At 34.0% G+C, this 14,376-nt stretch overlaps 1 protein-coding gene across 5 annotated transcripts in view; it reads right to left on the reverse strand.

Moving 5' to 3' along the window:
• Window positions 1-613: 613 nt before the first annotated feature.
• The window catches only part of LOC311437363 (uncharacterized protein), a 139,371-nt gene continuing 125,608 nt past the window's right edge, over window positions 614-14,376 (reverse strand). For 2 of the 5 annotated variants that reach the window (XM_084520532.1, XM_084520531.1), the window contains 3 exons: window positions 6,055-6,111; window positions 4,519-4,586; window positions 620-794 (listed from right to left, as the gene is read on the reverse strand). In XM_084520532.1, the coding sequence (XP_084376658.1) occupies window positions 748-794; window positions 4,519-4,586; window positions 6,055-6,111 (172 nt within the window). In that variant the 3' untranslated portion in view covers window positions 620-747. Of the gene's footprint in view, window positions 795-3,164; window positions 4,587-6,054; window positions 6,112-14,376 lie in introns of those variants that run through there. The other 3 variants (XR_014693423.1, XM_084520530.1, XM_084520529.1) reach the window with 2 other exon arrangements.

Raw genomic sequence — 14,376 nt, forward strand, 5'->3', positions numbered from 1 at the left:
CCCACAGGTGTCCTGCACCATTTGAGCTTTCTGCATGAGCAGCCTGAATGACATCTGGTAAATATAATACTCTGCAATAATCAGACATAGGGCAGATTTCCTGCATCCTAATCACTACTGTTAAGAATTTAGATTAAGTGCTGAAGAGCAAAGATTTTAACTCATACCAATCTGTTAGTTATTTATACCTTTTAATTTCAGGCAAATTTTCTGTCTCACTGTTTTTTGGCCTTAGTGACATATTTACGGTGAGTTCTGCAGTGTGATTATGTGTTAAATGGGAAGGGTATTTTTAGCAACAGATTTTTAATTGCTTCTTCCCACTTCTGAACAATGTTGTTTTCATCTGTTGTGAAACAGAGACCCTCAAACTGTCTTCTCCATACAAACTTGATTAAAACTTTTTTTTTTCAAAAATATAAAAGCCCAAATCTCACCACTCTTTCGTACAAGTATTTTCCATTTACAAATTCTATTTGTTGTCTTAATTGTCTCTAAGTTTTCTGAAGTCACAGAAATCATTTGACCCACAACAACATTTTAGATATAAGAAAAAAAAAAAACATAATGTATAAGTAAAAGTGTATATAATGGTATTTACACAATTTCACATTATTCACTACCACTTCTCTCACATATCCAGTATGTGCTTGCTGAGTACCATTGCACATTGAAGTGAAGTCTTCATTGAGTTGTTTTCAGTGATGCTGAGGTTCATTTCAGTGATGCTGGTTCAGTGATGCTGGTTCAGTGATGAGGTTCATTTTCAGTGATGCTGGGGTTCATTTCCTGAGCTGATATGATTAATACAGAAGCATGTGAGTGGTATGAGCGCTTAAAGTGTCTCCCTTCTGTGTTAGATGTTCTTTATGTTATCACTGCTGATTTTCATCTATCACTGTGTTTTCTGTTCGTTAATATATATATTATTCAAAAAATCCTTTTTCTTGATTAAAATTGTCATTTGCTTCTCTTTTTCCTGGTCTCTTAACATAACATTTGCATCTCGTCCCATGACTATTTTGTTTTAGCAGCTTATAGTAAGAGACCTTGTCAGATGCCTTTTAAAAGACTAAATATATTATACCAGATGATTTTCTCTTCTTCATTCAAAGAAAGTGAACAGATTGATCCTCTGTTGTTAGAAACCATACTGGTTTAGCCATTCTTGTTAGATGATCTTCCAGGTGTTTTATTATTCTGAAGTTTCATTTCAACATCTTTACCAGATACAGTTTTAAGTTTTAATCCTCTGCAATTTCCCAAATCAATATTTAAAATATTTCAAAAACATATGAGTATGTTATATGCTGTTGTGTATGTTATATCATTTGTTATAAGAGCTAACTTATTACCCAGAATCAATTCAGAATTACCTGAGTAACCCTGAGAAGGAGCTGCTGATATTAATAGCCTTTGATTTCACTGGAAACCTCCCGTGAGTATCTGATCTCCAGTATCTGAGACACTGGCAACTCCTCTATATGCATATTCCCATGACTGAACTACACTCAGAAATATTTTGTTCTACAGACTCACTCATCATTCTGTAACATGTCCAGTGATACCAAAATATTACTTGACAGACAGAAGTCAAAAAAGATGCTTGACTTAAAAGGTTCACTCAGAGAGTAAGGTGTATATAAGTGGCAAGCGGCAAGATATATATAAGCAGCAATTTTTTGCCCTTAGGTAGCATCTGCTTCTTAATCTTATGCAGTCACTTTTGTAAAATTTAAGTATAAGACAATGTTCAAAGCTGGACAGCAATAGACTAAGGAAAAGTCTTTCCTTTCTTTTCTCTTCACTGACACTGATCTTTACTGTGTGCTCATTTGAGAGAAAACTTGGTTTAGAACTGTATTTACATTTGTTAAGCAAGAGGGCTTATGAATGTAGGGAACATATGGAGAGGCTGGCAGGCATGGATTCCCTGGTGTGGTGGTTAGATTCTTTGCTCTGAAAAGGCAAGCTTTTAAAATTCATTTGAAAACTATAAAATACACAACTAGTATGCCAAGTAGGTCTGTATTTAGAGAAGAATTATAATTGTGAAAAGGAATCAAATATTTTAACATTTAATACAAGTTTAGGCTTTAAATAATTACTTTTAAGTCTATATGCTAGTTAAAGATTAAATGCTTAATTAATTTTCAACTGTGTCACACAATGAATGCATCAAACTTAAGAAGTTACTTTATTTTATGTGTTGTTTTTCTTTTTGTTGTTTCTATGTTTTGTTGGTTTTTGTTTGTTTGTTTGTTTGTTTGTTTGTTTTAGCACCTGGGCTCTGCTTTATTAGTTTACCTTTACTTATTTATCATTTATTGTAGTAGCTACTATTTGACATCCTGAAAAATATTCCAATTCCATAGTGAAAGCAATTTACTTCCTCTAGAAGTCTTTCATTTGCAAGATGTTTTTCAGTTAGCCTGAGCTTGATCTACAGTCCATCAAAGGCGATGGGAATATTTTTATCACATTTAATTGGACTTTAGCTCATGCATTGGAAACATGTGAGACTAACTTCTAGCTCCTGAATCCTGACCATATTTAGATCGTCACTGCTATTTAAATAGAATATATACTTAAGCACTTGATGAATTGCAGACCATAGTAGTGTACAGATTTCTTTATCAATGTAATATTTACAATGACAGATAAATATTTTTTCACTGGACTTGCCTAATACTGCAACTATTTCAACTATTTGAAAACAAAAACAAAAAAAAAAAAGTTGAGATTATGCTCTCTCTTAAACTTGGATTTATGATGGATTATTCTGAATGTATTCATCACATTTATATGTAGGTGCAGGTATAAAATATTTCAGACACTCCCAGTACAAATAAACTCCCAGTAAAAAATAAAACTAAATGTATACTGCAAGGAAAATAGGTTATTTTCTAAAGCTTGGTCTTTAGATGTATTAACTTTGTGTATTCCAAGACTTAAAGAAACATGATATCCTAAGCATAGGCACATTTATGAACTTTTACAAGAAAAATGAAGCACATGAAATCATTAGTCATTTGGATGTATTTCTGCATGAGACCAGATGAATCCAGTTTTCATGGAAGCATAAGGAGAAGCACATCACCTGGAGAAGCACAATATCTAATGCTAGAGTTTCTACTCAGGGAGTAATCATGAAGAAACTGCTCTATTTCACTGTAGCCATAACTCATAATGGAAATACTAGGCTGCATAGAATGGCAGAATCACTATTCCAATAGGGCAAAGTAAGAGTTCCTTCAAGACTATTTATGGGATAGTAGGTAGATTCTGATGTTTCTGCTGTTCAGTTGGTTACTGTGAAATAACCCAGAACTGGACAAACTCTGATATACCTGGTATATTTATTTATCTTGTCCTTTACACTTTCATAATTATCCAAGTGACAACTGTTCCGGAAATGTCTGAAATACTGCATGAAGTACATCTATTGGTAAGTACATCACAGCAAAAATAAAATTACTACAAATGAAGAGAGAACAAAACCTTTGAAAAAATAGGACAGGGGAATTGAAGAAAAAAAAAAAAAAGAAAAGGTGGTGGTAGTGGGAGATAGACAATTGCAAAACTTCCTAACTGGAAGAACAAACAGTAAAAGACATGGCAAAGAACTGAAACAGTGGAAAAATACAGGAGGAACAAACAAACAAACAAACAAACAAAACGGCACCGCACTAGAGCAGAATGAGAATGTATTTTTATCTGGTCTTTTGCGGCTTTGCAATATGTAGTAAACTGATGAATTTCCCTGAGAATGCATCATATGGGATAATAGGTTTCACAAATTCTTTTGTCTATCCCTCTCTTTAGTTATAGTTTCCCCCATAGTTTCATATAAATATGTAGTTTATGTATCTTTTATAGCATGAATTTAATATATATAAATAGTGAAAGGATAGTCATAGAAAAGGTTCATGTTCAAAAATGTACTATCCATAAGATTTAATTTTTCTACATTAAATTTTTCTTTAGCACTCCAGAAAACCAACATACCTTTTCCCCTCACCTCCACTCCTCTCCCCTTCTGTCTTCTCTCCATTTGCTTTTCTATTCTATTCTATTCTATTCTATTCTATTCTATTCTATTCTATTCTATTCTATTCTATTCTATTCTATTCTATTCTATTCTATTCATTATCTTCAACATCTTTTAAACAACTTTAGTATCTAACGGCCTTCTAAAAATGCAGTAACTGATGTTGCTAGCATCTGTCATGTGTAGTTCATTTTCTCTCTCATCTTCTCTGCAGGGACAGGATGAGAAAGAAAATGAACCACACATTGTGTGTGCAATGTAGTGTTATATGCATATGCATTATGATAGAGTCTTTAATTACATGCTCTCATCTTGTTTTCCCACAGGACCCCTGCCTCATTCAGTACATGGGACAGACACATGGGAGAGATTACATAGAGTAAAAGAGTACATAGGCAACCACCAATTTAGCAGTTCCTGACTTTTTTGTGTGTGTGTATGTATTTACGTTTTTTAATCTAACGTACATGTAGTGCTTTTAATTGTATCTTTACATGTCTTTTTCTTCTTCCTCTTCATATGTTGCTGATATTTTCTGTAAAAAGAATAGCAATATAAGGTAGTATTCAGAAGACAATTCGATGCAACTAAGCTATTAATTAAAACAGAAGACCATAGTAATTCTCCAAACATCAGTACACCTTTACCACTCTACTCCTACATAATCCGAAAGCCAAACTTTTGGTTTCATAAATAAAAAAACAGAGGATGTTTTCTCCTATCTAACCTACTCTGCCTGAAAATTGGAGGATCCATTTGTGAAGGTGGAGAAATTGGGAATATTGCTAGTAGAGAGAGTTTGGAAGAGATATTCATGTTTCCGTATGGCTTGAACATTAACTGCACCCATAATACCCCTGTAATCAGTTTATTTAACAAATAACCAGCACAACTAATCTCTCAAGATGACTATTAATTTGGCACCTAGACACTAAGGAAAATTAAGTGGTAGCTTCTGTTCTTTTCCTCTAAAGAGAAAAACAAACAAACAAACAAACAAACAAAACCAGTTATTCCACAGTTATTCTGTTATTCCTAATCAATGAGTGATTTATTTTATTTTTCCTTAAAATACATGGAAGTACATGTATAAGGTAAAGACTGCAGAACAAAAATACAGATCATACATTCTTTTCCTTATTATGTGTATCAGCTTGTTTCCAATTCTTTTTTAAGCAAAATATTCTACAGCAGGCAACTATTTTGTCTTTTGAAATACCTTCAGAAACAGTTTAGATTGACTGAAATAAATGTTTGTGTAAATGAAATCAGACAGTTTTCTTTTTATGAAGTAATATTATGGCACTAAAACTTTCTATCTCTTGATAGAAACCCTTTTAGTTTCATGAATCCTAGTGCCAATTTCTTAAGATAAAAGTTTCCTCTCTGCTGCTGTGTGTGGTAGTTTCATACAAAAATGGGCATGGATGCTGGCTTGCCTGTGTGTTTTGCAAGTAGTTTCCTACAGTAGTAGATTAACTCCATCTGTTAGTCCACAGGCAAGGCAATTTGAATTTTGCCTGTGAAATATGAACCCAGGCTGAAGAGGGAGTCTGAATCCCAATCTTTTTTTAACTTCAGATCATCTGAACATATATAAATGCATTCTAGTATGGAAAACAGCCCTGTTAAATTAAATCAATTTCAGACCAAACTTGGAAGTGCTTGAAGAGCTTTAAAGCTTTTAACCTTGAATCTTATTGTAGTTTGAATGTTTTTTGTTTGTTTGGGGATATTTTTATTGCTGGTGGGTGGGTGAGGAAGGTATCCAGATTTTTCTCTTCAGCTATGGATCTTTGATCTCTGCTTCTATTGCAGACTCTGCTTTTTCCAGCTACAGTTTGTGTGTGTACCTCTCTGTGGACAATGGACAAAGGTTACATTTGCATTTGCACTGGAAGACCGTATGTCCACAACAGGCCATAAAAGACCACACATCACTGCTTGTTCATCTCTAATTCCAGGTCTCTGGGAGATATATGCCTACTACCTGGATCACATACCTGTTGTGATGCCAAAAATGTCCGTCTGGAATGTCCATTCCAGAATGTTTGGATGCTCTGCAAAAAAGCGTCAAAGCAAGTATTACACATCTGCTAATGAACATTTTCAGATCAGTTATGTGATGTGTGATGGGATTTATCTCTTGCTGAGTCATTCCCCTCTAAATGTTCTTATAAGCGTTATAAGCACTTATAAGCAGATTTTGAGATACATACCATAAACATAACTCTTACAGGAAAAATGTATTTCACAGGTCCAACGCCAAGAATTTCTGATATCCAAGAAACAGTTTTAAAGAATGTTAATGATGCTGTGAAGATCTCATTCCTCTGTTACAGAGTAAAGCTCCATGCCTGTTTGATGATCATTTGTCTGAGATTAATGAAAAGGAATTTGGGTTAACTGTGAAGAGAACAGAGAAGCTCTTTCTGCCTTTTGATGTGGTGTACATTGTGCGGAGAAGGGCAGAGGGAGGAAGCTTTACTCTCCAGCCCTCTTTTTCATTCCCTGAAGCTGTTAGGGATTTTCTATTTCTGTCACCACTGTTATCAGCATGAACATACACATATCAGCACTCTGACAAAAAATACAGAGACATGCATACTACCTGCCAGTCCTACAATCTTCCTGTCCAGTCTAATAATTATGAGGTATTCCAAAGAAATACCTGGATTTAAAAGCTGGTATATCATCCTGTATTATCTCTTGCTGCAGGGTATGAGTTTACAGTACTGTAATGCCATAGTTTTTGATACTTTATTACTTGCATTCATTTTGGCTTATTTCAAATATGATGTGTCAGTAGTGTGCTTACATTGCAGTTTTTATTGAAAGAGCAATGCACCACAATTCCACAATTGAGAGCCATAACTGTTAGTGCATAGACTTATTCTGAGTTTCTTTGCTTTCCTCTTTTCTTTAAAAAAAATCTTCTCTCCTGCTTTTGGTGAATTACAGTGCATCTTCATATACAGAGTTAGAAATCATTTTGCTAATCAAATTATTCACCTACATATACCTCATAAGTATAGGGGAAAACATACTGTATTCTCTAGCATAATACTTTATTTTCAAGAAAATAAAACCTATTTCTATTATACTCCTATTCTACTATTCAAGGATCTCTTTTATTTTAAGACAACATAGACTTTCAGATAAAAAGTTAACAACATTTTAAAACTGTTCATCTTCTGGATAATTCCATAGGTTCACAACATTTACAAATTTAATTTGCTGTTCATTAGCAAGTTATAAAATACCTTCCTATCACTTTTCAGTCACATGGTTCTAGTCACTTCTTTGAATCTAACATGTTGCAGTTGACATGCATAAGCTAAGGTCGCACACATCTTATCATTTAAGTAATTTCTGAAATCAGCACAACATGATGTTGTTTCTCAGTCCAGATATCTTTGAAATTAAAAAATAGCTTGTATAGCATATTTCATCCACAGGTCTCAGAACACACAAATACAGTATAGTACAGCATAGCAACTATACTATACTGCAAAGTGATATATATATATACATATAAATTTATATACACTCTATATACTAAACGTATTATATACTAGTAAATAGCAATATATATATACTCTATATACTAAATTTATTATATACTAGTAAATAACAACCAAAGATAAAATTACAGACCCAAACTATAGTATGATCTTAATGTAGAGTGCTATAGATTTAGTTAAATCTCTGAAGGTCTAGTTTTCTCTAGAGTATCTGAAAGTAGAATAAGCCTCTTTATTAGTCTTAGATACATAGTGCCCATTAATGTGCTTGCTATGTCATAGGTTGCAAACATTTTTATCTTGTTTGTTTTCTAGTATATTTGGCAATGAATCTCAAGTATATTTGGCAACAAAAACACACTCTTTTGCAGATCAGCAAATATTCTCTACAGTTAAATTGTATTGCTTCATCAACAAAGAATGCAGCATGATTAAAGAAGGATATGAAATTTCAGTCTCTTAAGTTCACAGCTTGACTGGTATTCAACCCACTCAACCAAGAATGCAGCTGTACATTCAAACTACTGTATTTTCCATTTAGATCACAATGATATTTAATCCAAACTATAAAACACGGAACTGGACCAGCAAAGCATGTAGTTTGACTCCTATGTTAAAGAAACTAAAGAGTACGTCCAAAATCTGTGCCCCAGCACTAGTAACATACATGTTGACCAGTAAGTATGACTAAAAAAATAAATAAATAAATAAATAAAATAAAATAAAATAAAATAAAATAAAATAAAATAAAATAAAATAAAATAAAATAAAATAAAAAAGAACAAGAACTAAGGGACTTCAGGATCAGGAATATGCTCAGTCGGATCACCAGCAATCACCACATTAACTGGTATTTTACCGGAGACCTGGATGTGCATTGAAATCTTAAATATTGTAAAAAATGTTGAACTAGATTAAACTCTTACAGCTATAACTTGACTTATAGAAAAAGGCTGAGAGAGCTAGATTTGCTCAGTCTTAGGAAAAGAGGGTAGAGAGGAAATATTATTTCTGCCTTCAGTTACCTAATGGGAAGCTATAGAGAAGACAAACCTGACTTAGTCTGTACACTTGGAAGTGCAAAGAATCACAGTCACAGAATTTCTAGGTTGGAAGAGATCATCGAGTCCAACCTTTGACCTAACACTAACAGTCCTCCACTAAACCATATCCCTAAGCTCTACATCGAAAAGTCTTTTAAAGACCTCCAGGGATGGTGACTCCAACACTTCCCTGGACAATAAGAAACAGATACAAGGTGCAACATGTTCTGTTTAGATGTTACAAAAAGAAGTTCTGTTTAGATATTAAGGGGGAAAAAAAAAAATCACAAGAATATAAGAGGTAGTTCAAATTATTCTGTTGGTTTTGTTTGTTTGTTTTTGATTGCTTCCTTCTTAATATATATTTATATAATTATATAAAAATAATTCATAAAATTTATAGAAGTTTATATAATTGGTCTGTGGTTTTGATTTAGTGATTTGGATCACTAAATATTGATCCACAAAGATGTGTCATTAAACATTTACTGACAGGAGTCTATTCATTTCTGGACAATTTAGCCAGAGAATGAATATTCTTTCCTCAGACAGAATGAATATTCTTTCCTCTTTCCCCTGCTTTTGCAGGATATTCGTGAAGGTTCATGAAGGAAGAGTAGCTCCTCGGCTTGTGATTTCATCTTCATGTTATTTTTTTCACAAGAATGCAGAACTCTTTACCAGGTAAGTGCAATGATAGCACTTAGAGTAACGGCTTTAAACTAAATGAGGGTACATTTAGATTAGAAATAGGGAAGAAATTCTTTACTATGAGGATGGTGAAGCACTGGAACAGGCTGCATAGAGAAGCTGTGGATGCCCGAGCCCTGGAATTGTTCAAGGCCAGGCTGGATAGGGCTTTGAGCAACCTACTGGGCAAACTACTGGGAGGTGTCCCTGCCCATGACAAGGGGGGTGGCATTATAAGGGTTTAAGGTCCCTTCCAACTCAAAACACTCCATGATTCTATGACCTTGGAATGTATTTATCCAGATGCAGTAAAGCTCACTTTCTGCTATTTTTAACATCATAATTACATAAAGCAGTCGTCCTTTAAGCTGTGTCTGTTTCTATCCAGGGTAGGTCATGTCCCTATGTTTGAAATATTTACTAGCTCTTCCTCATAATTTTATGTAGAAAATTATCTCTGTATTGGTAGTTAAGATATACAAGTGAAAAACTGTTCAACATTGGCGGTTGTTTTAAAGACATTAATCAGCTCTGTATGTATATCTAGGACCCAATCATGTACTTAAGGTGTGTTTCAAAGCCCAAGGTAGTAAAGAGAACTTTTATTGTTGATTTTATTGGAAGAAGAATCAGACCTCTAGGGATGAGTTTGAACCAACTAAATGAAGAAAGAAGCTTTTCTTTGCTCCCTCAAACTATGCTATAATAAAACTCCTGGATCACTTGGTATAACACAAAAGTAGACAGGTAAGAAATTTTAGGTTTCAGAATTCGTTATGAAGCTTCTCTGTTTAAAGTACTTCTCTTTCTGCTTACAGTAATACTGGAAATATTTGCCTTTCCCTTTTATCCAAACAAATGAGGTAAAGGAGTACACTCAGCACTCCATGCTTTTTGACACAAATACTTTGAAATTTTCTTGTTTTCCATTTTCAAATATTTTCTCTGACATGTTAAGTGATTAATCGAGTGACATTAACAACACAAGCATTTAACAGCTGAAAATTTACCAAGAGAAGCACTGGATCTAAACAAAAGAGATTTAAAAAACAAGTTAGAAAGTAAGATTTAAGTACCTTCACACACATGGCTGTTAAATCTGTTCCTTCCACCAACAGATCTTTCCTAGCTCACATCTTTCCAATTTTTTTTTCTTATTTGCTAGTATAATACAGCAGTGCTCTTTGCTATTATTATTATTATTATCATCATCCATGGCAGTTCACTTGTATTGATGAAAATATATATAATACAACTGTAGCGAGGACATCATTCATAAAATGTTCACAACAGCTGAAATTCAATGACACTTGGTTTCAAGTTGCAAATATTTTAAAAAGACTAGCTTATTCATGGCATGAAAATAATTTAAGCTCACAAACAATACTTGTATGTGAATAATTTTGTTGACCACAATAACAATAACCAAACAAGAGAAGTTTTTCATATACATAAGTATTTGAAGGACAAAACCTTCTAGAATCATAGTAGGAGCAGAGTATAGTTCATGCATTAAAACTGAAGAAAGGGCATATTTTTCTTTTCCTAATCAACTCCCTCATGACTGCATCTTATCTAACATTTTTCACTGCATGCCGATGAAAAGATGTGCAAACTGTGCAGGAGTTTACTTCCTTATCTTAGAGCCTGCTGTCATCAAAGGCTATGCTGTGCCAGGAATATTGCTATCCAGTGCATAGCATGCATGGTAACGTGAGTTCATGAGTAATATCAATGATGTACAAAATATGAACACTATTTTTTTAGACATAAATTCTAATTAGCTTCTCTCACAGTCTGTCCCCTCTGCATTCCAAAGATTTCCAGCACGACCTCTATGCCTAGGAGTCTTACTGAAGTGGAACTTCTTTATTTGTTGTTAAATAATTATATAGTTTAAGATTCGTGCTATGTTATGTGTGAATGCCTCATAGTGCCTTGGTTTATATATACAACATGGTGATGGGACCTGGCATTGTACTCAGCAACTAAGAAAGATTTCAGCAGTACAATAAAGCAAGACCTCTTATAAAACATAAGATTTAACAAATTTTGCAAGTGATTTACTACTGGTAACCTGCCAATTATAACAAAGCATGCTGTGACCACAGTCTGACAAATGGAAACAAATTGAGGCAGATAAGAATGCACAGTTACCTTGGATTTGATATTTTTAGAAAGGAGCTAAATTCCAAATTCCATGCTTTCCTCAACTTTCCTAATATATTCTGAGGAGTAGTACAGTACTGAAGAATGATATGTTAGGCTTCAAATGAACCACCTCTATAAAACCAGGTTGTGGTCCTAAACATGAGATGCTATCTACGCTTAGAGTGTGTTAATCATTAATTTTAATGGAGTTGCATATACGCATTAAGTTGCATATACACATAAATATAGGCCCCCCTCCCCTTCACTTTCTCATTTTTGTAATGCAGTAAATGCCTACCCATATGGTATTTTTTAATGTAATACAGATTTGATTGTCTCTGTTTATTTATCTAGATTTCCTAATACATATCTTAAAAGCAAACACATCAGAATAGATTTGTTAAAAAGAAAACTCACTACTAATTCTAAGCATACATTGAAGGAATGCTTTCTAGTAATTATTTATAAACTGAACTATATGTGTTTTACATAGTGAAACATTGCTTGATACGATTCCTAATTTTATAAGCATTTCATTTGCATTTTAGAAAGTCCCATACTCAGCTCTAAAAATAAATACTTTTTACCCTTCTAGTTTACTCTAAATTGCCATTTTGGATTCCCATACTTCATAAAAGGCAGGGAGCAAAAAAAAGCCTTAGTAATATACATATCATCTTTCTTTGAGAAATTGCTCAAATAGGATGACAGATAGGATGTGTCATCAAGATGAAATACCACATGCCATTAATTATACATGGTTCAAGTTCTAAAATTTAATCAGAAACAGATTCAAACTCATGTCTTGGTCTGTTATCACAAGAGAATACTTCTTAGGTGCACACGCATGTTTCTTATGCTTCTAAAGACGTACTTCACATATTGTCTACACTGTGACAATTTTTGTGGCTATTCAATGGCAATCAATTCTCTTTCATAGTACAGTAAAAAAAAAAAAAAAAAGGAAAGTGTAAGAGATCCTTCTGAAACAGTTTGCTGCTGCTGGAGATCACAGCATGAGCTATTTAACACATAAATAAACAATAATAAGACCGTCATTCTCATAATAGACATAAAACTGTCACCTTTAGCACTGGGGATCACCAAGACCCTTGTAAAGAAAATATAGTTAGTGGAAACTTCCAGATGAAATTAGGGTCAGAATTCATATAGCTTTCCTTTCAAATCAAAATCAATCAAAAATTTTCCAAAATTCTATTGAAACTACACCCTGATACATGTATGTTTATGAGTTACACTCTCTGAGGACCAATTGGTGTACAAAGAGGATGCCCCACCAAAGAAATTTACTGATACTTGTCCTACCAAAGGCATGTAAATACAGGACTCCAGGAGTACTACGGGGTTAACAGAGAGTGTTATCAGGTTGGTGCAAAATACCATGTTTTCTGTGTGTAAATTACAGTCTGTAAGCAAACTACTTCTCTTCTTTAAACTAGTTTAATTTCTTTCTGATTCAGTAACCTTTATTGAGATTAATGGGTTCTGTCTAATCTCCTAAAGACAACCCCAGAGAAAACAAAACTGCACAACCTTTTAAAGACGAAGTGCTAAAATATAAAGGCTGAGTACTGAATTGCACACACCTCTCTCAGTCTTCATTGATGATCATGGACAAAGGTGACTGCTTCCTAGGAGTTGTGCTGCTGTCAGGGTGTAAAGAAAAGATGCTGTACAGTCATTTTTTTGCAAACATAAAGCCTCCCAAGACTGACTTGTCTCATGGAGTCTGTTACAAAACTTTTTTGAAACCACAGTTTGCATTATAGACTCCTAAATACTGGAGAAAACACACATTCAGGCATTATTACCAAATACAGATTCAGGCATGAGCAAAAGTACTCATGCTTAACAGACATAGCTGTGCTTTATTAAGAAATTTAGAAATTTTAAAATATATGAGGAAAAATAAAGACAATGAAGATGAACACATTAACAATATAAGCCCATCAGAACCATCACAGTTCAAGAAAAAAAAAAAAAGGAAAAAAAAAAGACTGCTTATGGACAAACTACTGAACTGAAATAATCATCAGAGGATCATTCAGAAGACTGACTTCTGGGAAACAGGTGAAGTCAGCTGGCAGAAAAATGCCTGCAAACCTACGGCATCAACTAACATATTAAGAATACAAGTGCAACAAGATATATGTGCAATAAGGGAAACCACACTGACAACTACTGACACTAGTAGAACATCTGAACAAATAATAGCTGAATGACATGAAAAATACTAGTTTTGAAAAGGTGTGGCACCACAGAGTTATTCTTGCAAATGCCCCACAACCAACACTGTATGGATTCCTGGTTTTCTACTCTAATAATTTCAGCTCCTCATTTCATTGCAACACCAGTACAAAAAAACACTTATTTATGTCACATATCTCTGCTTTGGTTTCCGTTTAAGTGGCTAAGATGGAGAAAAATCACTAGTTAAGGAAAATGCTTCCAAGTTACATTCTCACTTCTTTGATTTTTAATGAAATTTTGAGTCAAAATACACTGAAAACCTCAAATAAAGACTGAGAGCCTGATCCAGCTAGTTCCTAGCTAACAAGAAGAGTCAGGAAAACCACAACATATATCCTCCAAGTTAAAAAAAAAAAAAAAAAATGTGACTATGAACATGACAAGCAATTGGAAAACAGCAGGGTGGCTTCAACACACACACAAAAAAAATATTGAGAAAGTGATTGGAAGTAGAGAAATCTCATAGGGCATTTTATTAGTTAAGATAATATACAATTAAAGATAAGATACAATTAAACAGTTTATGGAGAAATTGGACTTTCAGCCATAGAGTACAGAAAACTGCCCAGGGGGGTTGTGGATGCTCCATGTTTGGAGGCATATTCAAAGCCAGGTTTGATGTGACCGGGCAGCCTGCTCTAGGCAG

The sequence above is a fragment of the Aythya ferina genome (assembly GCF_964211825.1).
Source record: "Aythya ferina genome assembly, chromosome: 5".
Lineage (NCBI taxonomy): Eukaryota > Metazoa > Chordata > Aves > Anseriformes > Anatidae > Aythya > Aythya ferina.